The 27,186-nt window shown below is 43.1% G+C and overlaps 1 protein-coding gene across 1 annotated transcript in view; it reads right to left on the bottom strand.

Moving 5' to 3' along the window:
* The window catches only part of LOC143034309 (uncharacterized), a 334,099-nt gene that overhangs the window by 138,899 nt on the left and 168,014 nt on the right, over nucleotides 1-27,186 (bottom strand). The window contains exon 6 of the mRNA XM_076200244.1: nucleotides 12,358-12,393. Coding sequence (XP_076056359.1) covers nucleotides 12,358-12,393 — 36 coding nt within the window. The remainder of the gene's footprint in view (nucleotides 1-12,357; nucleotides 12,394-27,186) is intronic.

Below are 27,186 nucleotides of genomic sequence, written 5' to 3'. Positions count from 1 at the left end.
TGATTTCACTCACCTCCGTGGCACCATTCCAACAGCGAGGGATTCATTCTTGGACTTGTCTTCAGTTAGAGACACTATTCCATCGACTGTGCAGACAGACATGGACAGCCCCTAAGGAATCAACTTCAGTGACTTCTCTGAAGTCTCTTACCCACATCAGGATCCCATGAAACTTTTCAGCGGCCACGATTGCGAAGGCCACTGAAGGCGCCATCTTGATCTACTTCATTCTGGTCGTAGTCAAGTGATTGTATTCTGCACTCAAAAGGCCATAGCTCTCATCAGACCAAAGCTCTCAGATCATAACCTTCCCGATCAGAGCCTAGCCCATTTTTCCAGTCAGACCCCTAAAACGTCCCAACCTATCGTAACAATTCATTCCCTGGAACGTCCTCGGCTCTGCTGTTATGTGCTCAACATTTCAGTCAGCAGAAGAACGGATGGGTTCTATACCATACTATATATTCTTTACGTTCCGGCTTTAGCAAAACAACTTCATTCAAATGAGAAGAAACCTTAGGAGAATGGCCATACAACAGTAATCATACATGCTCTCAGACGTCCATGCACTATAGTTGCAATTATACATTTAGGTTATACCACGACAATATACACTGTACCTTTTGTATTGAAGCATATACTTGTATTATTCATGTGCGGACATTTCAATAAATGCAATAAATTTTGAATGAAACTTCTGACATTTTTTAGTACACAAGATTCAAAAGAATACAAGGCAAGTAACAAGAGAGCTTTATATACATACACACGCGCATAAAAAATCACAACACTACTTTCATCATACGCACGCGTGTATGTAAGCTTCCGAAAACACGTGTATCGCATCTCGGCTATTTCACACTTTGGGGCACCAATGAATATACTTTCACAATTTCACCTTCAAAGCCACAACCGCGATTCGGCTCTCGCTGTTTTTGTTATTTCACTCGCAATTATCGCAAAACACTACAAAGCGGTCGAGAAGCACTACTTTACGCTGACGCACTTTACGAGTTCACATTATGACCTGTTCTTTAGGATCTTGTTCTCCAGCCGACAGAGGTCGGGCTCTCCACAAAATAACTGTCCGCTCTACGTCCAAGTGTACAAGCAAAAGGGTATCGCATGTTCATGGTCACTGCATGCAATCCACAAGTTTTACGTAAATTCAATGTCACAACGCATAAAATACAATATATATATATATATATATATATATATATATATATATATATACATATATATATATCTGCACACATTCTACAACTACAACAACTGTATAGGCCGACGCATGTTCGGGAGTATTACCATCTTATCGGGTGTACACTATCCTCGCAACTACGGATGTAAAAAGTCGGAGGACTGAGGTTTCCCATAACTCATAAACGAACACACACACACACACACACACACACACACACACAAACACACACACATACGCATGCACACACAAATAAACGATATGAAAACGCATACTAAAGAAAGACGGATAAATTGAGAGATTAAATTCTGATTGAATCAGGGCATGTCAGGGATTCCTGCAATTACCATCATTATTCCATTAGATACAGAGAGTACTTATGACTAACAGAAAGTCAAAATATTTCTATCACGTGATAATGATGCCGATTTGATAATAATGAGTAACACGAGTTTTAGTCATCTTTGTGGCTGTCGCCAGGCAATTCTATTCAGCTCTCCTGTTTTCATGAAACCATAATGTAAACCACGAAACCATAGTGGGTGATACACTTCTCTTTACTGTGGTTCCCGGCGCCAGGCTATTCTATTCATCCACCCCTTACCTACCGGGTGGCACATTTCCCTTTAGCCTTCCTGCCGCCAGGGTAATTCATTCATCTCCGTGGCAGGTGCTGGTGGCGTAATCGGAAGCGTGCTGCTCTTGCATTCGCTTAGTTGAGGGCTCGAATTCCGCACTTATTACGATTGTCAGCAGTAACTGTTGCCTGCCCCAATAGGCCGTGTGCATAGAACAAAATTAAGGGCTTGGGCTGCAACTACGCGCTTCTTGGCATAGGCTCACCGTCACCGAGGCAGGCATCCCTCCCCCACCCCGTGTAGCAAAGTTTGTTACGTGTTTTGAGTCTCGTAGACGAAGACTAGAGCCCCTCGCGTTTAAAATAGCCAAGGTATCACCGGAAAAAGACATGGAGATAACTAAAAGCTTGGCCTGCGACGGGGCATGATGGGCCGAGATAGTAAGGGGATGAGGGTCCCGCCATTAGACGCACTGAGGGCGGCTACTCGGGAACACATTTTTTCATCACCAAATGCGAACTGGAAGATCAAGGAAGAACTAAGGAAGGAGTGGGGAGGGGGCTGCAGGAGCTTATCGAGTGCCTTTGTATGAAAGTTCTGCCACCGGGTACTAAGGTCAGGGGGTTGAAGATGTCCACGTTGTTGTTGTTGTCTTGTTACTTTTGATGAGCTGTGTTTGTGTGATGGGAGGGGAGGGCAGGTTCGAAGGTTTTTGCATGGAACTGTCCGCCTCCTACCATTTTCATGTGCTACTCTATAAGGAGGATTTCAGTTTCCAAGTGTAGATGTGCTACATGTGTTGTACTATTGCAACCACTTATTCTTAAGGCTTTATCTTTTTTGGTTTGCAGGTTGTCCCATGCTGTGAACACATAGTTAGGTGTGAGAAGAGTGTATGTTGTCAAATCCCTGTGCTTGTAAATGTTCCAAGTGGGTTCAGTGTCTTATCTGCCTTCATTACAAGGTCTTTTGTGTGAAGGGAGAAAGGTGTGTTATGATATTACGGAAATATGTGAAGAACTTTATCTTTTTAAAAGGGCTCAACCTAAAATGAAAAAAATAAAAAGATAAGAAAGACGTAACCAAATTCAATTCAGGAAGTAACAGGCCGAATTCGCTCCGAGTTAAGGAAGAAACTTTGTGACAATGGACGACGAAAACGTACAGAATGTAGAACTGAACAACTGAGATTCTCTGAACACGTCCGCATGATTAATTCAAACCACAGACATAATTGCGTAAGCGTGAGTTATGGGTAGGATTCTTCAACCACACCAAGTGATAGAGTTCCTCCTGCAAAACTTCATTACCGTGCTTCTCATATAGACTAAATGTAGTTAATCACAAAACTATGGAGACAACCCAACACTTCAAAAATGTTTAAAACGCATTTTGTGGTGACACTGTGTAAACCCAAAATCTCCGTCACATGGGAAAAGTACTCAACGATGTGACGTCACAAACGGAGGAGACCACGTCAAGATGGCGACATGACGTCAGTAGCAGGACGCAGTGACGTAGACAGTTGATACACACTGGAGTAGACACTTAGTCACCTTCAGTAATTTCCTTTGTGCTCCACCGCAAGCAATAGCACAGAGGAGACACGTTTCGGTAATATATATATATACATATACATATATATATACATACATATATATATAAATATATATATATATATATATATATATATATACATATCTCACAAGACGAAAATGTAGTAGCACATTTAGTAAAATGTTTTAAATTACCCACTGTCGGAGAAACCAAGCAAAAGAACTGTATATTTCAACCACAACTGTGGTCCTGCTGAAGAGGACCACAGTAGTGGTCGAAATATACAGTTCGTCTGTTTCTTTTGCTTTGTTTCTCCGACAGTGGGTAATTTAAAACATATATATATATATATATATATATGTATATATATATATATATATATATATGTATATATGTATATATATATATATATATACAATAAAGAGCTGGAGAATAGAACAGACACATGATTTCCACAATTCTAGTGGACTGCTATTCTAGACATTATCCTTATAGATTCATTTGAAGCCATGACTTGGCAAAGCGTCTTGGCCCCACACCTACAGTAGCACACTCGAAGTGCCCTCAAGTACAGGACTCGTAAAAATATCGACACTTCGGCCACAGTCATTTAAAAAATAAATCATAAAAAATAACATAAAATAATGACACTAAATAATGACGCTCAATACTTCACATGCATTCCTCACCCTCTAAACGACTTTACCAATCCGGATGAAACCAATGTCATGAGATACAGAGGCTGTATCGTTCCCTATGGGATAGACCGACGGTCCTGTAGAGAACTATTGTGGTTGAATCGGTCACTAATTCCAGACAGCTATGCATCAACGAATAGGAGAAATGGAGTTTTCAGGAATCTTAAAATAAGCCAAAAGTGGAAGTAGAGGGAACCTACCAGACGAACCACCCCACCCTGCCCCACCACCCAGGGGGGGTATGATGCCATAGAGAGAAAAAAGGACCAGCGTGGCGACAGCAGGAGATGAGAGGAAAAGACCCACCAGGCACGGGAGGCGTTAAAAGCTCATACATTTGGAAAGAAAAAAGGAAAACCGAGCTGGGTAATTGTCGTATCTCCCCTGGCTTTCAGGAAGACGACACAAATGTATTCCGTCAGTAATGACCAGTTTCTATTTCCACCGAAGAGGTGGAGTCACAGAGGTGGTCAAAGAGAGGGGGTAGAAGGAAGATGTGACAGTGTTAGTTAAAGAAAAAAAAAAAGCACTGATCATCATTCTAAAATCTTTAGAATATTGACTGCGCTTATCTTATGCAGTCAATAGTAATTCATAAGGAACCATGGAGACAGAGGCCCAAAGCGTCAACTCGACCAGCATCTGCACTCTGGTTATTTTCAGAATTTGGCTCAAATTTGGTCGTCAAGAAAAAAGCTGACTTGTTACTCGGATTTCAAAGAAATAAAATTAAATTCCGCCAGCGTCCAAGGCTGCCTAGTGTTAATGTTCTGCATTTCGGAGAGATTTTTTAAATTTGGATTACAAGAATTTTTTTCTCACAACTTTTTTTTTTTTTTTTTTTCTATGTGCTAGGATGTACTTCCCCAAGTCTCTGACTCCAACGACCAATCCGATTTTCTCTCTCTAACGAATCACCCCCAAGTAAGATGAACGGACTCTTCTCGCAAGAAGAAACAAAGGCGACATCCCTCCTCCGTGAACCTCAAATTCGTGGAGAAACTGAACGTCCTCCCTCGTTCATCTGAACAGGATGTGACTCACCCCTGTTCATGAGAGAGAGAGAGAGAGAGAGAGAGAGAGAGAGAGAGAGAGAGAGAGAGAGAGAGAGAGAGAGAGAAAGAGAGAGAGAGAGAGAGAGGAAACAACACCAGGAGACAATTCGCTACGGCCGAAGCAAGCCGTCCCCTTGGACCTGTGCGCTCACTGGAGGGGAATGTTGTGGTGGAAAGAGGGGGGAAGGTCGACCCTATTTCAAACATGGCGAAAGAATGTTTAGTTGCATTTGTGACAACGGAGAGACGAAAGTAGCAAACAAAAACCACACACGTTCCTTCAATCACCACAAATACCATATGCGTGCACGCGCCTTCTCAGAAAGACATTACAAAGCGGTGTATTTGGAAAATCGTCTTAAAGAAAAGCCTACAAGGAAAAGTCTGGTTTCTCACTTTCTCAAAAAAGATTTCTTTCGCCGAAGAATTTCACGCATTCACTTCGACGTAAATGCGTTTCGAGCTCGCTTCGGACCTACGCGGATCCGAGCTCGATTCTCAGTAGTTCCAGGTGATTTCACACCTCGAACAGCTGACACCTAACGTAAGCTTGTCACCACCAGCATCATCACTAGCCATCATTTTTATCAGATGCATTAATATAATCATCATCATCATCAACCGTCGTCGTCGTCACTGCCAACCACTTTCGAATTAACCTTTTACTGCTCCCATGGATGAATTCGAATCTTTTAAGGATTTTGTTCTGAGTCACGCCCAACGATTAAACTGTACTTCGTCGCCGATACATAATCAGCGTTTCTGTTCCCTGGGACACTACAGCGCCGAAGAGATGGACTCGAGGAGAGGAGAAAGGAGAGATTTCAGGAGGGCGCCAGTAAGAAGGAAATGTGGAAGTTGCGAGTGATCAGAATGTCGAATGCCGTATGTGGGTTCAGCTTTGGGAAACCTTGAAGGTGTCACGCAGAGAAAAAGAGAAAAGGTCTCTCTCACCCCCACCCTCTCTCTCTCTTTGGCTTTGGCACTCACGGTCCTCACGGGACCTTTGGCATTTTGTTCTGGCTAAGTCCGTTAGGCGATTTTATCCAACTTGGGGGAGGGGGCGTCGATCAGCCCTCAGGGTTTGAAAGAGATCAAAATAACCCGTTTTCGACACAATTTAGTTACACTTTCGCCACCCTGACCGCCGCGTCGATACCCTTATAGGGAAGGATAGGGTGAAATGTGGGTGGTGGGGATGTCGACATCGGCGGCGGTCAAAAGGATGAGCGGACTATCCCTCAGGAGTTGATGCAGCCTTTGTCTCACCACGGTGGTTTTACTCCTAGTGTACCGGGTGGCACCAAGTCCTCGTGTAGCGGACTGGCATCTCCAGGCATCCCCCACTCCCTCATCCTCACCTGGTGAAAACCACGGATTTGCAATCCGTCTCTATCAACACTTCCCTTACCGGGTGGCCAATATTCCCCTTTTGTTCTGGTTGCCGCATGGCGACTTTATTCATCTTGGTGGCACTTGTGACACCCTCCTCCTTTTGTTGACAAAGGAGTGAATTAATACCATCGGCACGGGGCCATCCTCTCAACTGATTGAAATCTTCTGACATTTGCAAAATTCATATTTCTGACGTGCGCCATCGAAGTGAAAAATTGAGAGAGAGAGAGAGAGAGAGAGAGAGAGAGAGGAAGGGGGTGGGGAAGGGAGAACCTATCTACCCGCGCCTATCGAGTTACGCAGGAGGAGGATGCAGAGTACGTGTGTTAAATCGTGCGTGCGTGTGCACAGAAATGCTCAAGAGAATCTAACGCAATAAATTCATATAGTATATGCCTACTTTATACTTACTTTTTAATTTTAAACACATAGAAGCATGCTGTATATATTCATGTATACATGCACACATACATACACCCACACAAACAGGTGTTTGTGTGCGCACACACAGATACATATATGCCAACGTACACCAATCTTCAATTACGGAAACGCAAACGAGTGAGTGAGCGCGTTCTCACGAGCATTACGGGCAACCGATGAAGCCCTCCAAGTTAACGAGTGAGAGATCAGCAAGAGAGATGAGGGGGATGTCGGGAGGGGGGGGGGTCTTCCGTTCGTGCAGGTGTGGTGGATGGAGGAGGGAGGGGGGAGACACAGGGGACTGTCATCATCACCTGTAGACTTATTCCAACATCGCAATTATTGTGTTTACGGACACTATCTTGAGCGATGGGAATTCGTTGCTGACAAATCCACAGACGTCATAAACACACGAACTCTAGTATATATATATATATATATATATATATATATTTTTATATATATATATATATATATATATATATTATATATATATATCGTCGTCGTCGGCACCAGCTCGTGTCCGAGTATTGGTTTCTGTTGAAGATCTTTCACTTTCTTCATTGTGGGTGCTAGTGGACTAGCTAGGTAAGACCACCCGCTCGCGCGGGATCGGTTTTTGTGGGAGGGGAAGAATATCTAAGGAAATGAAAAGATAGTAGTGTATAAAAGAGGGCTATTGCCAAAATACGCTTTTTCGTGAGCGATTAGGGGCGGTTGATGGTCGTGGCTCGGGAGAAAGGGGCAGGGAACTTGGACGGCGGCGCCGACGCCGAGATCAAAATCACCAAAATCTGAGAAAATGGTAGGAGGCGTAGTAGTTGAGAATGGTTGGAAAACGTAAAAATCTTTAGTGGGAGATAAACTGAAATGAGATGTAGTATAAGAGAAGGTTAGAAAGGAAGCGAATCTTAGTCGACGAAAAAGTACGTGTAGATGTTTGTGCGTGGGGCGTGGATATGTTCGTGAGAGGTGTGTATGTATCTTACGGGAAGTGAGTAGAGTTCACTTCCCGTGTGTGGCGATGCTGATTAACCCCAGCTAGGTAGCACGGTCCTCATTAGCCCCAGGTTGGGCGTGAGCGATCCTGATTTGCCCCAGGTTAGGCTTGAGCGTTGAGTGGACGATATCCAAAGCGTAGTCAGGAGAGTGGATCCGACGGCAGTGCGAGGGGGGCAGGCGGGCGGGTGCTGTTTTATCTTTCTCCTTCCAAGCACAACTTTGAAAGCAGATAATTACGTGACTTGGGAATTGTGTGTAAATGTCAGAAGTGTAAACCCGCTCGCCAGCTTCAGCTAAGAGGTCAGGCGTGGGTACGGGCCGGTCGACAAGAGAGGCTCCCCATATCCTCCCCCACTACCGGCCGGCGAAGAGTTAAGGGCTCTGAATCAGAGTTGGATTAGGGCGACCTCTGCTAAGCCAGCGAACAAGTGTGCGTGTATCTCTCTTTTCTTCCAAGCACAACTCTGAAAGCAGAGAATTACGTGACTTGGGAAATAAGTGTATTTGCCTTTGGTGTAAACCCGCCTGCAGACGACAACGGAGAGATCAGCCTTGTGCCAAACCGGCCACAGCAAAGGAGAAAAAGTCTCCTCCGCCTTGACCAGCCGGCGAAGATTCCTGGGCGCTGTTGAGAGAGCGACGTCTGACCTCTGCGAGCGCTGAGTTGGTTATGGGGGTGCTTATGAGTGATGTGACTTAAGAGGCCTAATCTATGATGGAAGAGACGCGGGCAGTGTTCGCAGGGGAGGGTAGGATGGGGGCGGGGTTGTTCTGCTCTCTCTCTTCTTCTTTTTGCCTCTTCGTTTTCTTTCCTATTCTCCTCAAAGGCCGCGGTGCCTTGGTGGACAGCTCTCCTCCAAGCTTTGCGGTCCCTGATTCTTATTGTTGAAATTTCTGAATCCAAATAAGATGGGCTGCATAGTCTTAGTGCCCTTAGAAAAAGACCCGAGGCAACACTATATTTGAAATTATCAGGATAGTTACTATAGAAGTGTACATAGCTCCCAGTGTGCGTGGGAGCTATGTACACTTCTATAGTAACCATCCTGATAATTTCAAATACAGTGTTGCCTCGGGTCTTTTTCTAAGGGCACTAAGACTATGCAGCCCATCTTATTTGGATTCAGAAATGTTAACCATAAGAAATCAGTTAAGAAGATTAGGGTACCCAGACTGGTTTACAAACAAAGCCATAAGTAAGGCCAAAACCAGTTACTATAAATCCACTTCCCACCCATCTCAGCATCATAAATGGAACAAAAGTTGCCTAGAACTTCCTTATAACAAATTTATCAATGACTTCTCCCAAATGCTACCAAAAGATAACGTAAATATCATTTTAGTTACCCCAATAATTTATTCAGAAAAGTAGTCAACGTTCATCACAGACCAACAGAAGACATAAACCTCAGAGTTTATAAATCACCCTACTCAGGATGTGATGAAGTATATTGGGGACAAACGGGTAGAGAATTGAAAACAAGAATAAAAGAACATAAAAACTCAGTAAAATACGCACAACAGAACTCCGCGGTATTCCAACACATCGCCAACAATAATCACCGCATAAATTGGGACGAGGCAAAAATAATATTCAAATCAAAATGTAGTTATAAAAGGAAAATCATTGAATCTTCCTTAATTAAACAATTCCCTAATTTTAACATTTCAAAAGGACAATGGTCACCTGATTATATAACCACCTTGGCAGTTAACAAATTACTTCCTTCTATTGTAAAAGCGGATGACTTGCCACAAAGCCCGCGCAGCAATATAGACGCCACCTGATATGTCATGTCCATGTTCCCTCACTCCACCTCTCTCCTCTGTATATAAGATATGTGTTTTCTCTTGTCTTTGTATTCCGCTTGAAGAGGATCACAGCAAGTGATCGAAATATACGGAAATCGTTATTTCCTTTCTTTTCTTATATCCAATCAACAGTGGGTTTTTAGTGTATATATATATATATATATATATATATATATATATATATATATATATATATATATATATATATATATAATCATGAAGAGATTAACCACTCCGGTGTTGGGTGTCACTCTTTTTTCTATTACGGCTGCCGCCAGGCTATTTTATTCAACTCAGTAGCGAGGGGACTAAAGAGGGGTGAGAGTTCATAGAGGAAGGACACGAAAGTCGGTAGGAGGGGAGGAATGAGGAGGGAACAGGAGCGGAATGGGTGGGTGAAGAGCAGGATACGTATTAGATGGAGAAGGATAAGGAAGGGGAAGAAGGGTCAAGGGGAAGACAGGGATAGAGAAGAAATGACAGACAGCAGAGGGGAAGACAGAGGAGGAAAAAGAGCTGAAAACGGGAGAAGAAAGACTTAAGGGAGGGGGGGAGAGAGAGAGAGAGAGAAATCCAAGGCATGTTGACGTAAGAGCCTTGCCTGAAAGCCTATATTGGAGGAATTAATACATCACATGACACCGGTGACCCCATCCAGAAGACCTTGTGTTTTCGGTTAAGCTAGAAGAAGTCGTGTAATGGGAATGACTATTGGTCAAGTGTTTTTTTTTTTCTTAGCCAAACCATGTACACTAAAAGAAAGTACGGCCTTACAGGGAGGTGCCTAGCATTACCGAGGTATCATAAAAGCTTGGAGATTGCTCATAGGCTCAGGTTAGTAGCTCAGATTCTGTGAACTCCCACAAAACAATACACACTCACTCTAGCACTCACAATAACACAAAGAAACTTGGACCGCTCGTTTGTTCTCTCAACCTTGTGAAAACCTCAGTTCGCAAACTCCTGGGTCTCAGCTCCTGATCTGAGGACCTGTAGGAAAGGCATTTGTACTCGTGCGAAAGCACAACTCTTGTAGATTTCGGGCCATTTTTTGTGCGACCTTCCCTTTGCTTCTTTTCGGTCTTCAAGGGTGTTTGTATTGGTTGCCCGGGTCGAGTCAGCACGTGGGCGGTCTCTAAGTTGTACCTCGCGTCCCTAGACCTGTTGCGTTCTGCGGTCGGCCCTCCTTTGGAGGGACCCACGCCCGCTCTTAGGCTGCCTTCTCGCCGGAAACCAACCTGAGCATCATTCACTCCCTACCTTACCTTGTCCAAGTAACACACAGTTTTGTTACAAATTTATCTCCACGTGACAACATAGAAGCGAAAAAAATCCTTAAATCGCACCCCCCCCTCTCCCCCTTAATATCATATTTCAACTTCTGCAGTGCAAAGTTGGAGGGAATGAACGAAGAAGTAAGAGAGGGAGAAGTAAGAGAGAGAGAAGGGGAGAAGAGGAGGGCATGGAATACAGAAAGTCAGAGGAAAGGGGGAGGGAGGGAGGGAGGGAGTGACGGAGGGAAGGGAAGCATAGGGAGCAAGTGAGACAATTAAGGAAGAAAGGAGGGAGGGGAGGAAGGGAGAAGGAAGGGGCGAAGAGAGGAAGAAAAGGAAGAAGAACGGTGGGTGGAGCGAAGGAAGAAATGATCGCATGGAGGGAGGGAAAGGGGGCAGACATCAGCATATCCATCAATCTCTGCTTCCAGTTTGACTGAACAAGCGGTCCTAAGGTTACCGGCAGCGGTTCTCTCCTTTGATCGATCTCCATGAGAAAATATGTTATACTACTGTTTCCATTGTGTGAGTGTTGTGCTGCTTCCGTGTCTCTGACGAATAGATGGAGTGGCAATGACATAACATTGGTAGTACGAGGAAAGAGGAGGAGAAGGAAATGGAGAAGTAGAAGGTTGGGAGCAGTTGTCGGTTATCAGTACTTAGGTTAGATTATACTGAATAATTAAAAGTTGACAGAGATCTTTGGTCCGGTGTTTGGACCGAATGTTCGGCTGGAGGATATATTGGTGTTGAGACGGGAAGATGACCATCTCCGACGTCGTGCAACAAAGGCCCACTACGTGCAGGCGCTCAGTGTCCTCATACGAAGGTAACAATGGAAAATGGCTGGGCAAAAGCCCTTAGCGTCGGTGCTAATTGCGGGCAACCGGACAGGCGTGTTGTCACGCATGGCGGTGAGCGAGAGACACCCCCATGAGACCCCAACTAGGAGCGCGTCATATGTGGGCGCGCATAGGCGGCAGTGATGCTTATTCAGGACGATAAAAGGCATGTCAGCACACGCACACATACCCATGTGTGCACATCACACGTACATGCCCACGCGCGTATACACACACACACACACACACACACACACTTACACACGACTCGATGGCGCAGTAATAACGTTCGCAACCGCTGCTACAGCGGTCCGAGTTCGAATCCCGCCCAAGGCTGAAATAATTTCAGTATTGCTGCGCTGCGAGTCGTTACTCCAACTATCGTGTGTGTGTGTGTGTGTGTGTGTGCGGGAAGGTAAAAAACGTCGATCACGAGTCCGACACGTGATCCAAAACCATGATGAATCACACATGTAAAACCCTGCTGTCTATGGAAGACAAAGAGAACATCAATACTTACGCCCTTATCGCCCGCACGCAGCAAGCTCCAACTCACCTGTCAATGGGAGAAAAAGGAAAAAGAAAATATTGGGATTTCGTAATGTAGCTAAGAATAAAAAAAGTTATAAATAAAATTATGGCATAGAAACAAAAATTAAACTAAATACACATTTTACCATAAAAAAAAAGAAGTGTGTACAGTGGCGGACATATAAATCTGACCGACCTGGGCGTGCAATGACACGTCTTTGATCTCCAACATAAAACACATTCATAATTATGGCATTAATTTTTTGGATTACACTCGCATGATCCTTACCTGACAATAATACTATAGTGTCCCATCAATGCAGTGGTGTTGTCAGGTAGCATGCCACTAAGCCCTGTGTCAGTTTGATTTGTTCACAGATGTACCAATTCGGCATAGCCAAGTGATCCCTTCATTCATCTACTTTGTTCTAGCTATCACTACAAAACAGGGTCTCGCTCGGCCCAAGCGCCCGTTCTTTCGCCCTGAGGCGAACAAAATCCTCTGGCGGCGGGTGCTAGAACATGTTGAGTGTGTCATCGGGGGGTCACTGAAGGGAGGAAATTTACTAACGAGCAAAACTGGATCTTCAGCAATGCTGTGTCACTCTCTTGGACACTTCGTTATGAGAGGGAAAAGTGGAGTAAAATTACGTTACTGGACACTCAAGCACAGCCAAGGCCGTCACCTTTGCTCAACGATAACCATGAAAAATGGCAGTCACTGATACCTGATTAATCGATGTTCTCAAGGGAGTTTAAAGCAATAAATACTGGTAAATGATTTTGAGGAAATCCAAATAATTATAGTTTCCCCTTATCAGCACTGGCTTTCTATAACGATGGTCTCCTGTAGTTTTCTAACTTCTTTTGGGGTGACTATAAATTAACATACCTCCGCCCTAACAACGAACTGAAAATTAGAGGTTCACATATGCAAAACACTAAAATCGATACATACAACAACAAACAATTACCAGAGGTACAATCGAAATGTCACATAATATAGACAACAAAACACTAAAATGCAAATACTCGTACGATAAATAAAATAGTTGTTCTCTTGATACAGTGCCACCAGGTACGGCAGGGGTTAAACGAGAGGGGCTTTAACCGAGAGAGGTTGTAACCCTTTTCCTCCTGACGGGGTGGGATGGAGATAAATACAACAGGTTGACAGCTAGTGAAAGGAAAGGAAAAGTGCCACCACACGAACTCTGTGCTCCGCGACAGGATGGGCTTTTGTTGGAGTGAGCCCGTGTTGACATGAAGGCAGTATAGACGAGGTATACAAAGAACAATAAATGAAACAACAATCACCTCAATCCTTACAAGGTTGTTTGAACTGAAATATCATATATATATATATATATATATATATATATATATATATATATATATATATTACACAAACACACATAGTACACGATTGTCAGCAGAAATGGGGGCTGACATTCAATACCAGAACGTGTCCAGCTATGAATCATTTGATTTCCACACGTCTATACCGCTGCCATCAGGTGATTTTATTCAGATGAGGGAAAACTCTGACAATCACAAGGCTAAAAACTTAGTTCATCCCTTGAGCTACAAGCGCCACTACAGTCCACTTGCAAGTTGCACTGCGTCTGCTGCCAGGCGATTCTATTCCAATGAGGGAGAGGGTGAGTGCGGGAATGGCTTACGAATGAAGAAATGGACCACTCACTCCATCAGCCTTCACCTGGACAGAATCGTCTGGCGCTAACTAGAACAAAAGCTGTAGAGTGTGTCACCTTAGCGAAGGGATTATACATGGTGCTCTCAATTGTTAAGGCTCAAGACCCATACAAAGACCTTGTGAGCCAGTAGACACAGACAAAAACTTTCAAATATGATGACCGGAGCCAAAAGGGCGCTTGCTGTGGGCGGTGCATGCGTGGCTGGCTGTCAGGTGAATGTGCCTGACACACTCCTCTTTACATAACGAAGGGGGCAAACCCAATATCTTAAGAGATTGACACAAACACGGCAACTCATAATCAGAACCACCACCCCTCACAACACGCGATCTTTTTTTTCCTTTTCCTTATTAGATCTCTACGTGCCCGTTCCGTAACAAGTGGAAAGAAACACCTTCTAATCTTATGACTTTGCACGCGGGAGGGAGGGAGTCTTCATTTCAATTAACGCGTCTGGCAGACCGAAGAGGCTCACATGAATCCGAGGTGACGGATGACACAAGACCAGAACCGGAAGGGCGTTACGTCGAAGTGACAAAAATCACCGAGGACGAGAGAACGTCGCCTTCCACAACAAAGGAGGCAACCCCGCCCCTGCCTTAATAAAAAAAAAAAAATGCACGTGCCTTTCTTCAGGCTGTCACGCCTGTTCCACTGTGACAATGACGCGTTACGCGACCCCACCACCCCGCCCCTATCTTGTATACAGTAAATGGCAGGGAGGAGGAGGGTGAAGGGGCCACTCTCTCCATCAGCAGTTGTAAAGGGCGACCGTCACCGCCCCCGTTCCAAAAGCAAAAATGGTAACAGACCCAGTAATTTAAGGCCATAAGAGAACTCTTTTCCAACAGATCTCTCCCCTATCTTAACCTTTCTGGATGTGGATTACATACATACATATGCAGAAAGATCACTATAAACAACACGTGATCCACAAATTTTGCTGGTAACCACTAAGGAAATCGGAAGAAAACAGTATATCCCAAGCGCTTTCGTGTAATTCACATCTTCAGGGGAATACAGAAAAAGTTGTGTTACAAAGAGGTTTAAAAATAACAAGATTATACACTAGGAAAGGAACAGGCAAGGTGTGAGATGTCACAAAATTAAACACTAGGAAAGGAACTGGCATAGCACAAGATGACACGAAATATTACACTAGAAAAGGAACTTGAGAAAGATTGTTATTGTAAGGTAATACTAAAAGATTCTTAATGTCAAAAAGGGGAGGGGGTTGATTCCTATGAAAAGTTTTTTTTCGCCAAAGAGAGAGCGTTATCTAAAAATGTTCTAGGGTACTTTAATCCTAAACCTAGGTTAACAATAGACTCAAATTCCTCATCAATGAATTCCGGGCTGCATATCCGCAAGGCACGTAAGAACATAGAAGAAAATACAGATAAAGTAAAAAAAATCTGTATTTTCTTCTATGTTCTTACGTGCCTTGCGGATATGCAGCCCGGAATTCATTGATGAGGAATTTGAGTCTATTGTTAACCTAGGTTTAGGATTAAAGTACCCTAGAACATTTTTAGATAACGCTCTCTCTTTGGCGAAAAAAACTTTTCATAGGAATCAACCCCCTCCCCTTTTTGACATTAAGAATCTTTTAGTATTACCTTACAATAACAATCTTTCTCAAGTTCCTCATCTACTTAAAACATGGAATGTTAAAGTAGTGTTTAATAACCCATGTACTTTTAAGAAATTAATAATAAAAAATTCTCCCGCTGATTCTGATGGTTGCATATACAAAATCCCTTGCAGAGATTGTGAAAAGTATTACATTGGACAAACGGGCAAAGAACTATCAACTAGAATTAAACAACATAAATATAGTGTTAGAACAGCACAAGAATACAATGCTCTATTTGTTCACATGAAAGATTTCAATCATTGTATTAATTGGACTAATGCTTCCTCTATCATTTCTTGTAATTCATTTGTCAATAGAAACATAATAGAAAGTAGTATTATAAAAAATTCTGAAGGTTCTACTCTTAATATCAGTAATGGCATTTATAAATTAGATAAATTCATCATTAACAAAATTTGCAATCAGGTTGTATGTGACCAAAATTAATTTGGTGAATTGTGCTGTTCTCTAGATTTCTTTTTCTTTGATGACTTTGTGTACCAAGACTTATTCTTATTTCATATGTGACTTTTTGTCCTTCACCGGTTCCTTTCCTAGTGTAATATTTCGTGTCATCTTGTGCTATGCCAGTTCCTTTCCTAGTGTTTAATTTTGTGACATCTCACACCTTGCCTGTTCCTTTCCTAGTGTATAATCTTGTTATTTTTAAACCTCTTTGTAACACAACTTTTTCTGTATTCCCCTGAAGATGTGAATTACACGAAAGCGCTTGGGATATACTGTTTTCTTCCGATTTCCTTAGTGGTTACCAGCAAAATACATACATATATATATTATATATATATATATACAGTATACACACACACATATGTATATATATACAGTATATATATATATATATACATATATATATATATATATGAAGGAGAAGATTTGGAATCTGGGATCCATATTGGAAAACAGTAAACACCAGATTCAATTGAAGGGTTTATTTGCCCGACGTTTCGATTCCCGTCCAGGAATCGTCTTCAGGGGGTATAACAGTTACAAGAATGTGAACTCCTTATGAATCGCTGAAATGGTAAACCTGGGAAAGGTTCACCCTTTCAGTCAATTGTACAACGCATACATTACAATAATAAAATAAAATAAAATAACATAAAATAAAAAATAAAAATAATAAAATAAAATTCATTACAATACCAATTAGAATAAAATAAAAATAAAAGTTACAATTTTGAACATAAAACAAACGAAGAAAAAGTGACCATAGGTGACACATAGTGAACAACAACAGGACAAAGAGTAAATAGAAGTGGACCAAATGTCCGCACTGAAGAATCAGGAACAAACGACTAAATTAAAAACAAAAATACACTACAAAATACAAATAAAATACATGGCTGTGAACAAAAACAAAAGTAGCAAAAAGACTCTAGCGTGACACTAACGTGAATACTTCAGAACATACAACAAGGACCAAATGTCCGCAACGAAATGTCAGGGGGGGGGGGTAAACGGTTAAATTAAAACCAAACAAATAAAACCAAACAAGATACAAAGAGTAAATAGCAGTGTGACAAAAAACATCAAAACGAAACCCAAAAGTAAATACAGAACCTAATTCAAAGACGTAAAAGAAAGAAGGTGGACCAAAAGTCCGCCAAAGTAGGAAGTGGTGGACAGGCGGAAAAAGGGGGCTCAATAACAAATGACTACATTACAAGCAGACAAAAAAGGAAAGAAGATGACTGTAGAAAAAGGGGAGCAAACTACAAATGTAAAGTCATGGGAAGGGGGGGGGAGTCGAAGAGGTGCATTGGGAGACCGCTTACGAGAAAGGAAGTCGGCCAAAAGCCAACTGGTGAACAAACGACAGGTCGAAAAGAAGTAACGGAGAAAAGAAAACAGAACAGAGGAATTAGCCTGTGTTACTCCTCGTGCCTAGATAAATAGGGTTGAGGTCAATGCACCTGTTTATGCAGTTGCTCTTAGTTTCCCATGCTTCGAGGAATAGCGTTTTCTTTTTGTTATTTTCTTTATGTAGAGTTGTAACTCCATCCCAATCAATCATGTGTTGGTGTTCTGTAGTGTGTTTGTACAGGGCCGATTTCGGATCTTCTCGTCTAACTGCACATTGGTGTTCTTGTACTCTAGTGGATAGTTTCTTTTGTGTTTCTCCTACGTAAACCGTGTCACAGTCCGTGCAGCTTATTTGGTAAACTACACCGGCCTGTTGTGTAGGTTCTTCGGTGTCCTTTACTTTGGTGAGATTTCTGTGTAAGGTGTTGCGGGGTTTGTGTGCTACTTGTATTCCATTGTCACGTAAGACTCTAGCAGTAACCTCTGAAGCTCCTTTGATGTAGGGGATAGTGACTCTAGGCGTGATATGTGGTCTCTGTTGTGGGGTGTCGGTGGGTCGTGCTTTAGTCCATTTCCGTATGGTACTGCTGGAATAGCCGTTGTTCCGGAAGACCTGTAAAAGGTGTTTTCTTTCGGCCTTCTTGGATTCCACAGAAGAACAGACTTTATCTGCTCTGTTCCATAAAGTCCTGATCACACTCCTTTTGTGGCAATCTGGATGGTAGCTATCAGAGTCCAACAGTCTATCAGTGTGGGTAGGCTTTCTGTAGACACTTGTACTAAGGGTGTCACCTTCGCGCTTGACGCAGACGTCCAGGAACGGCAGTTGGAAATTTTTCTCCAGTTCCATTGTGAATTGAATGGCCGGTTCAACACTGTTGATGTAACTGAAGAAAGGCTCCACGTCCTTGCTGTCCAAAATGGCGAACACATCTTCGACGTATCTAGTCCACAGTTTAAGTGAAGAAGGTGCAGCACTTAGAAGTGAGCTTCCAGTCGTTGCATCACTACTTCAGCCACCACAACTGAAATAGGCGATCCCATCGGTGTGCCCTTACGCTGGTGGTAGGTGTGATCCCTGAAGCGGAAGTATGTGGAGTCAAGGCACATGGATATGAGTCTCATGAGTTCTGACACGGAAAGTTTCTGGTTATCCAAGAATCCCCGGTTGTCCTCCATGGCCGACTTCAGCGCACTTTTGGCCAAATCTCGTGGGATGGACGTAAACATGGACTGAACATCGAAGGAAACCAAGACATCCCCTCTCCTTAAGTTAAGTCCTTTGATTCTTTCAATGAAGTCAGCCGAATTCTGAAGCATATGTGGTGAATCAGTCACAAGAGGTCTGAGAAGTTTAGCCAAGTACACATATATATATATATATATATATATATATATATATATATATATATGTGTGTGTGTGTGTGTGTGTGTGTGTGTGTGTGTGTGAGAGAGTGTGAGAGAGAGAGAGAGAGGCAGTTGTCCTCCCTCCCACGACCCTGTCGACCCGCAAGACGTCCCTTGGCGACGCACCTAAGCCCACCCAGCTGCGTCGGGTTGAACAAAGCTTCCTTTAGGTCCGCGGGTGGGACAAAGCTTCCTAGAGGAACGCATGTGCAGTACCCAGCTCCATCTGCATTCCATTCTCGCTAGATCACCAGCCGAACGGACCCCATTGGCTCCCACGATGGCCAACCTGCACTTCGGCCGGCTGCGTCGGAACGAACAACGGTTCTTTGAGGAACGCACGTGCAGTACTAGCTCCATACATTCCATCCTGTTTCGATAAGCAGCTAGAGAAGATAATGTGTCTTGTTTCCCAGGCATCGATACTTTGCCCTCATGGCAATTATGGACACGGGTACATAAGCTGGACGGAATGGCCGAAGACGCAGATCGCCTCGGAGCATCACAGTGCGAGCCTAGCGCGCTGCCTCCATCGCCGTCTCCTCCTACCCCCCTCCCCCGTAGGTAGACCGCCTTGGGATACTTGAAACGCACAGTCGTCACCTCCCTCGCCGTCTCCCCTCCCCTCTTTTCGCATTCAGAGCAAGCCATATTACTTTTGGCGCCCAACTTCAATTCATATAAAACCCATTTTCACTACCCGTGTTTGCTTTGCAGCCAAAATCCTGACAATATACATTATGGAACAAATCGCTAATAACAGCAATGTAATTCAAACAATCAAACACGGTCGTCGTGAACTTTAAACTCAGGTCCCTTTGAATGCGAGTCCAAAGCGACCATTTCACCACTCAGATCGTTAAAAGTTTCGAAACCTAGTATAATCTTAGACTGAAATCTACAGTCTCGAAACCAGTTTACTACGAAACTCAACGACACCAGAGAGCAAGGTCCTTTTTAGCGTGAGTCCCACGGGCTTCAGGACTGTAGATTTCAGTCTGCCCAATCCTAGGTCATGCCAAGTTTCGAAGTCTTTAACGGTCTGAGTGGCGAAGTGAACTCACGCTCAGAGGGACCTGAGTTCAAAGCTCGCGACAGCCGGGCCTGTTTGAATTACATCGCTGTTACTAGTGATGCGTTCTATGATAATTACAACCGTGCAGCGAATTAGCTTAGTTACCGCCTTGTTCTCTGTTGTCGCTGGTTTTGGGTTTCGTATAAACGGGCTTCAGGACTGTAGATTTCAGTTGGCCCTGCCCTGGGTGTAAGATCACCACCACTCCTCATCTATCTACCACCACCAACACCAACAGGCCTCAACAATCCACCACCAACACCATTATCACCACAACCGACTCAAATTAGGCTGTAAGTTACCAAACCAGTAATGCGGTAAGGCGAGATGGATAAGCCCCACCTCGATTAAGCCCTCCTTCCCCACTCGGCTGTACCGAGACGTGTTTGTTGTTAACTCGGCCTAAGGAACAAGAGGCGATCTCGTTCAACTTTCCTCCTGCATCTTCTCATTTCAGTTTACCTATCGCTAAAAATATTTCTATATTTTTTACTATCTCTACGACTTAGCCTCCGACTCTTTTCTTAACTCTGTTGGTTAAGATCCTGAATAAAAATATCGAAAAAGAATCCCCTCACCAACAATAAAGCAGGCTTCGAACTTCTGGTTTCCTTCTCATGCCTCCTGAGCCACGACACAAAAACTCAAACAAATATCCCTTTAAGCACCCAAAAGCAATAGACCTTGTTTTTACACAACTATCCTTCCATTGTCCTACAGACTTCTCTTCCCCTCCTCCAATCACCGATCGCGCTAGGAAGCCCATAGTACATTCAGCTGCGTGAGTCGTGACGTCCCGCCAAACACTACCACTGCCACAAGGCTGCTGCGCTTGCTCGAGGACGAACAGATGGGTTTTATTGTAATAGGGTAGACAGGGTCAAGTAAGGTTAAGCGAGATGGGGTAACAAGAGATGAGGTCAGCTCAGGTGAAGTGAAGTTACATAACGTGACCACCTCACATAAGATTATGTTAAGTATTGCGAGGATGAGGTGGAGGTAGGTGAGCGAAGTTCAACAGAGATAGGAGGTGAGGGGGAGGGGGAAGGTGAGGTAGGTGACGTGGAAGGATGAGGAAGAGGAAAATGAGGTAAGGTCCAGTGAGGTGAACGGAGGTGAGAAGAGGCAAGTTAAAGTTAGGAGTGGCGAATTCAGAATCCAAATGGGGGGGGGGGGGTGTAACCTGAATTTTGTAAATTTAGATGACGCTTTGGGGAGGGGGCTAACCTGAATTCTATAAATATAGATAATGTTTGGGAGGGCTAACCTGAACTTTGTAAATACAGATGACACTTTTAAAACAGATGTACTCTGTAGGACGAATACGATGATTTTGAATGTAAATTTAAGTATATGTTCTCACTTGATTTAGTTCCTTTCAAAATATTGGGCAAAAGTAATACTTAATCTTACATTTTCAAAGATTTACCCTCAATAATGTTTTAAATATACTTCAAATTATTTTCACTGAAGTGTTTTATTAAATGCGGGGAAAAATCCTGCCATTGTATTACTGCTTTCTGCCACGTACTGTACCGGTGTACACGAGGCAGGTTTCTCGACCTCTGCAATGAGGTAATGAAAGAACAAATTTGGGATGAGGCGGGGGGGCCTTCAGGCACCTGGCGAGGTCAGGAGAGGTCAATGGTGGTGAGGTGAGGTCAAGCCAAGCCAGGTCGATCTCCTTGTTCACATGTCGGCACCAGCACGGTCAGCTTGATGTTGTTGCCGGCGCCGACGCCGAAGCCATGCAGCAAGGGTGTGTGGAAGGGGGGTGGGCTGGACGGCTGGCCAGCTATGGCGTCGTGTCGGTTAGGAGTGGCCGGCTGGACGCGCGCGCTATTCAAGTAGATAGGCACGTCGATTCTAAGCCCTCGGGGGAACTGCTGCAGCGATCTCTCTCTCTCTCCCTTTCTCTCTCTCTCTCTCTCTCTCTCTCTCTCTCTATATATATATATATATATATATATATATATATTTATATATACATACATATATATATATGTATACATATATATATATACATATATATACTGTATATATACATATATATATATGTATATATATATATATAATATAATATATAATATATATATATATATACACACATATATATCACGGTAAAACCACTGTTGGAGTAGAAAAGACTGGAAACGGGGAATCTATATATTTCGATTGCAAACTGCAATCCTCTTCAGTAGATACAATTAAGAGAGAGCGTGCTACTTTTAAGTAGCACCTTTTACAAGAGAAAGGGGAACATGGGAAGAGGTCTCTACCCTCGGCTCACTCCCTCCGTATGTGAGGTCAGGAGGCAAATGTGTTTTTAAAAGGTTGGTGATAAAAAGGCCGGATATTATATCTGGGGACCATTGCCCCTTTGAAAAATGGTAGAATCCACTATTATTGAATACCAGCCCAATATGAATATTTCAAAGGGGCAATGGTCCCCAGATATAATATCCGGACTTTTTATCACCAACCTTTTAAAAACACATTTGCCTCCTGACCTCACATACGGAGTGAGCCGAGGGTAGAGACCTCTTCCCATGTTCCCCTTTCTCTTGTAAAAGGTGCTACTTAAGTAGCACGCTCTCTCTTAATTGTATCTACTGAAGAGGATTGCAGTTTGCAATCGAAATATATAGATTCCCCGTTTCCAGTCTTTTCTACTCCAACAGTGGTTTTACCGCGATTGACAAATGTGTGATTACATTTTTCACCTGTAATATATATATATATATGTATATACATATATATATATATATATATATATATATATTAATATACATATATACACACACACACACACATATATATATATATATATGTGTGTGTGTGTGTGTGTGTGTGTGTGTGTGTGTGTGTATGTGTGTGTGTTCACCCCTCTATATATCTCTCCTCTGCAATTCTCTATTCTTCTGTCGTTTTTAGTAAAAGGAGAAATATTTATGTGTTTTGAAGAGAAACCAGATCTATGCCTCCTTTGTTTTGTGCCGTCCTTTCTCACTTCCCTCTATTTCTCTCTCCCTCCCTCTTTCTACATATTTCTCTAGTTTCTTACTACTATACAAAACAACAGCGTTACTTTTACAGCTAGCTTACACTCCATCTTCGCTACGTTAAGAAATATATCTATATTTTGGCTGACGCCAGGCGATTATATTTAGCTGAGGGCTAAACTGGCGAAAGGGCTAAACCTATTCAAACAGTTTCGCTGCGTTACATGACTTGTAACACTTTAGCTGCCGTCAGACGATTTTATTCATCTCGGACCGGGTGGGGGGGACTGCTCCCCCCACTTCCGCGACGCACAGGGTCCGTGAGGCATAAACGGTACCTCGCCAACCAGTGCCGTTCTCCGCGGCAACGGCGCTGTTCCGCCAACACTCCTCTTACATGGAAGGATGATTGACCTCCGCTTCCGCATAGACGAAAGGTCAGCCCTACAGGGGATAGGCTGATAAAACCAGAATTAGAAAGAAAAAAAAATCATGCTCGCATGCAGGTCATCCACTACACCTCCAGCACCTACACTCCACAAATGTTGCAATGTGGTTTGGAATCCCCAGACTTTACCGAAAAAAACGATTATTCTTTTCTTCGTAATGTGTTTTTTCATGATTATGTGTGTATATTGCCAAGACGGTTTCTCCCACAACATTATGTAGCTTTTGTTTACAGTTTCCGTAAAGTTAAGGTAAAACAGACAAAAAAAAAATACCAAATGAGGCTGATGAAACAAGACTACGAAATAATACTAATGACCCATTTTCGGAGAAGAATAGGCAAAAGTAAAAAGATCCGTATATTTCGATCACTAACTGTGATCCTCTTCAGCAGATGTGATTACAGAGTGGAGAAAAGCATGTATTTATACAAAAGTAGTGAGGTAAACAGGTAGGGACGGGGGCTCAGGTCACGTGTCCGGCGCTACATGGACATTGGTGGCGTTTGTCCACTGTTAATGTAGAGGGTGGACGAAAATCCACCAATGTCCACGTAGCGCCGGACACGTGACCTGAGCCCCGGTCCCTACCTGTTTACCTCACTACTTTTGTATAAATACATGCTTTTCTCCACTCTGTAATCACATCTGCTGAAGAGGATCACAGTTAGTGATCGAAATATACGGATCTTTTTACTTTCGCCTATTCTTCTCCGAAAGTGGATCATTAGTATTATTTTACCAATGTGTTACGATATTACTTTGTTGTGAAGACTACGAAATATATACTGTGGAATCGTAGGAATTCTTTTTTTTTTTTTTTTGGGGGGGGGGAAGGGGTTAGACATGTTCACAAACCAAAGGGGCTTGAAGTTACCTGTGTGATAGACCAATAGACAAGATAATGTACGATGAAAATAAAACAGGTAATAAATGGGATAATAATTGCAGCTTCCATATGTGTTGGGCTGGAAGGGGTGGGGTCTTCCAGACGGGATGACCTCGAAAGGCTCTGTGTCCTTCCGGTGTTACGTTACATTGTCATGTCACATTGCACTACGTTCTTATATAACTGGTTTGACCCTGAGTTTCTTTTTTCTAGATAAGAGACAATTTCATTCGTCCGAGGACGGAACCTTGGGGGGTGAAAGGTGTCCAACGAACCCCGGTTTGTGGGTTACCAGCCCTCTTTGGCAATCCGCCCCCTTCCTTGACGGTTGGCACTTTTCCCTTCATGCCTGATGCCACAGTACTACATCATTCATCTCCGTGGTATCCCCCTTCCTGCTCCCTCCGGTAACGAAGAGGTTCCTCGTTGCTCATCCAGCTCAACCTAAACCCTGCCGCCAAGCTATTTTACTCACTCCCGTGGCAACATAAGAATAACATAAGAATGAAGGAGACTGCAAGAGAACATAAGGCATACACTAGGCAGCTCCATGTCCATTACCACCCATCATCCCTATCCATAAAGTTGTCTAACAGTTTCTTTAAACAAGTGATAGTTTCAGTGCTCACTACATGGTTATTAAGTCTATTCCATTCGTTGACAACCCTATAAGTAAACCAATTCTTTCCTATTTCCTTCTTAAATCTAAATTTTTCCAGTTTAAATCCATTACTGCGAGTCCTGCCCTGTTGTCTTAATATGATGACCTTGGTTGCGTCACCCTTGTTAAAGCTTCTGATCCACTTAAACACTTCTATTAGATCACCCCCGCGCTCTGTGTCTTTCCAGAGAGTGTAAGTTAAGGTGCCTAAGCCTCTCTTCGTAAGGTACTGATTCTAGTGAACTGATGTCCATTCTAAAGGACGTAGACCAAAACTGTACCGCATAGTCAAGGATGGGTCTAACTAACGCTAGAGTCTGATAATTACCTCTACACTTTTATTCGTAACTATTCTAGCAATGAAACCTAATGCTCTGTTAGCTTTATTCCTGGCGCTAATGCACTGTTTCCTGGGTTTAAGGTCAGGACTCACTAAAACTCCCAAGTCTCGTACCCAGTTTTCTCTAAGAACGTGGTATATAAGCTATATCTATTTCTAGTATTCTATTTGGCCACCGATAGCCAGCGCTTGTATTCCTGGGGACTATGGCGCCGAAAAGGTGGTCAAGGATATATAATATATACATATATTTCAGGAGAGAAACAGAAAGTCACTGAAGTCCCTAAAGATTTATAGCCAACACGGTAAACACTTCTTAAAGTTTCCCCTGAGTGTACCGGATTGTCCCCCGAGAGTCGCACTCACAGATAGATTTTACCTGCTGTAGCCTAGTTGTCCCAAAACATAAGACTATTATATTTATTTAATTCTTGTATAAGTATACTTTCCATTGCAACATTTTTCTTTGTCTTGTAAATATATTAACTTTTCCTTATATTCCATGAAAAGGATATATGTATAATTTGTAAATTGTAAATTAAATTGTATATCAGCAGCAAAGACTCAATCTAACCACCCCTTTCATCACACTATTTTTCTTTCTCTTACATGTAATTTTATTTATGTGTATGTCCCATGAATGGGTACATGTATATTTTGTCAACTGTAAATAAAACTTATGAATGGAAGACACAAGACATGCAAAGAAATTCTCGAAGTGGGTTCCTCCTGGTAGGAGGCCGGTAGGACGCCCTAGGAAACGATGGACACAGGGAGTGGAAGAAGCTGCTGAACAAAGAGGAAGAAAATTGCAAGAAATAATTAGAGATGAGGACTTCCGGGACAGAGACCTTTGGCGAAGATTCGTGGAGGCCGGACAATGACAGGCATACCTTGCGTCTGGTGAGAAAGTAAATAAAACTGTACACCAACAGTAAAGAATTAATAATCTAAACACCATTGTTGTACACCTTACCGTCAGCTTCCTATTTAATTGCTTTTCTGCCCCAAGAGCTCAAGATGTCGTGCTGCATCGTCTCCGGCTGGGCTATTGCTTCATGGAGGGGCTACAAGAGGATTTCACTATCAAAGAGTGCGGCCACTGAGGCCACCCTACTCGCCCATGACCTTCTTCACTGCCCTGCCACCAACAGTTTGAGGCAGACCGTTCCGTAACTCGAGGAGACCCAACTTGACATCAGCGAAGAAGCAAAACCAGCGAAACTCCTCCGGACAGCGTAACGACACTTGGGCACGCTGCTGAGGGTGGTGCGAGCTGCTCCGATAGTCCGCGCGAAGGAAACAAAGCCACCCAGACCAGCGGCGGGCTCCGCTATAGCTCGCTTCAAGAAAGAAAAAAAAAAATCGTTGATTTCTTTTTTAATCGAGTCTTGGTGGTGTACTACGCATGGCTGGGTTGTGTGGTAACATCATTATGATCGGAGGACGGTCGCTGGTAGTGGACTGTGTGTGATATGCACGTTCATTACTGCTGCGTTATTCGTGAGTATTAAGTCTAGTGTTGTGGTGTTGTTTTGTCTGATGCAAGTTAGAAAGTTTGGGCCTAGGTTTCTTATCTTCCCTCTCCTTATGTTATCATATAACGCCTTAACGATAGTGTTATGGTTGGCATGCCCAAATATTGTGTGGTGGGCATTCAGGTCGCCTATGATGTAGATGGGCTTTCTGTGCCTGAGCAATTCGTTTAGGTTTTGCCTTGGTGGTAAGTACATGGTGCAAACTATAATGGGATCTCTACTTGTCTTGATCTGTGCTGCTAGAACAAGAGTCCTCAAAGTCTATGAGCGCCCTGTGTTGTA

Source organism: Oratosquilla oratoria, chromosome 17, assembly GCF_046742065.1.
Source record: "Oratosquilla oratoria isolate Oo_2021 chromosome 17, ASM4674206v1, whole genome shotgun sequence".
NCBI lineage: Eukaryota > Metazoa > Arthropoda > Malacostraca > Stomatopoda > Squillidae > Oratosquilla > Oratosquilla oratoria.
The sequence above is the reverse complement of the archived record's forward strand: the minus strand, read 5'-3'. Positions and strand labels throughout refer to the sequence as shown.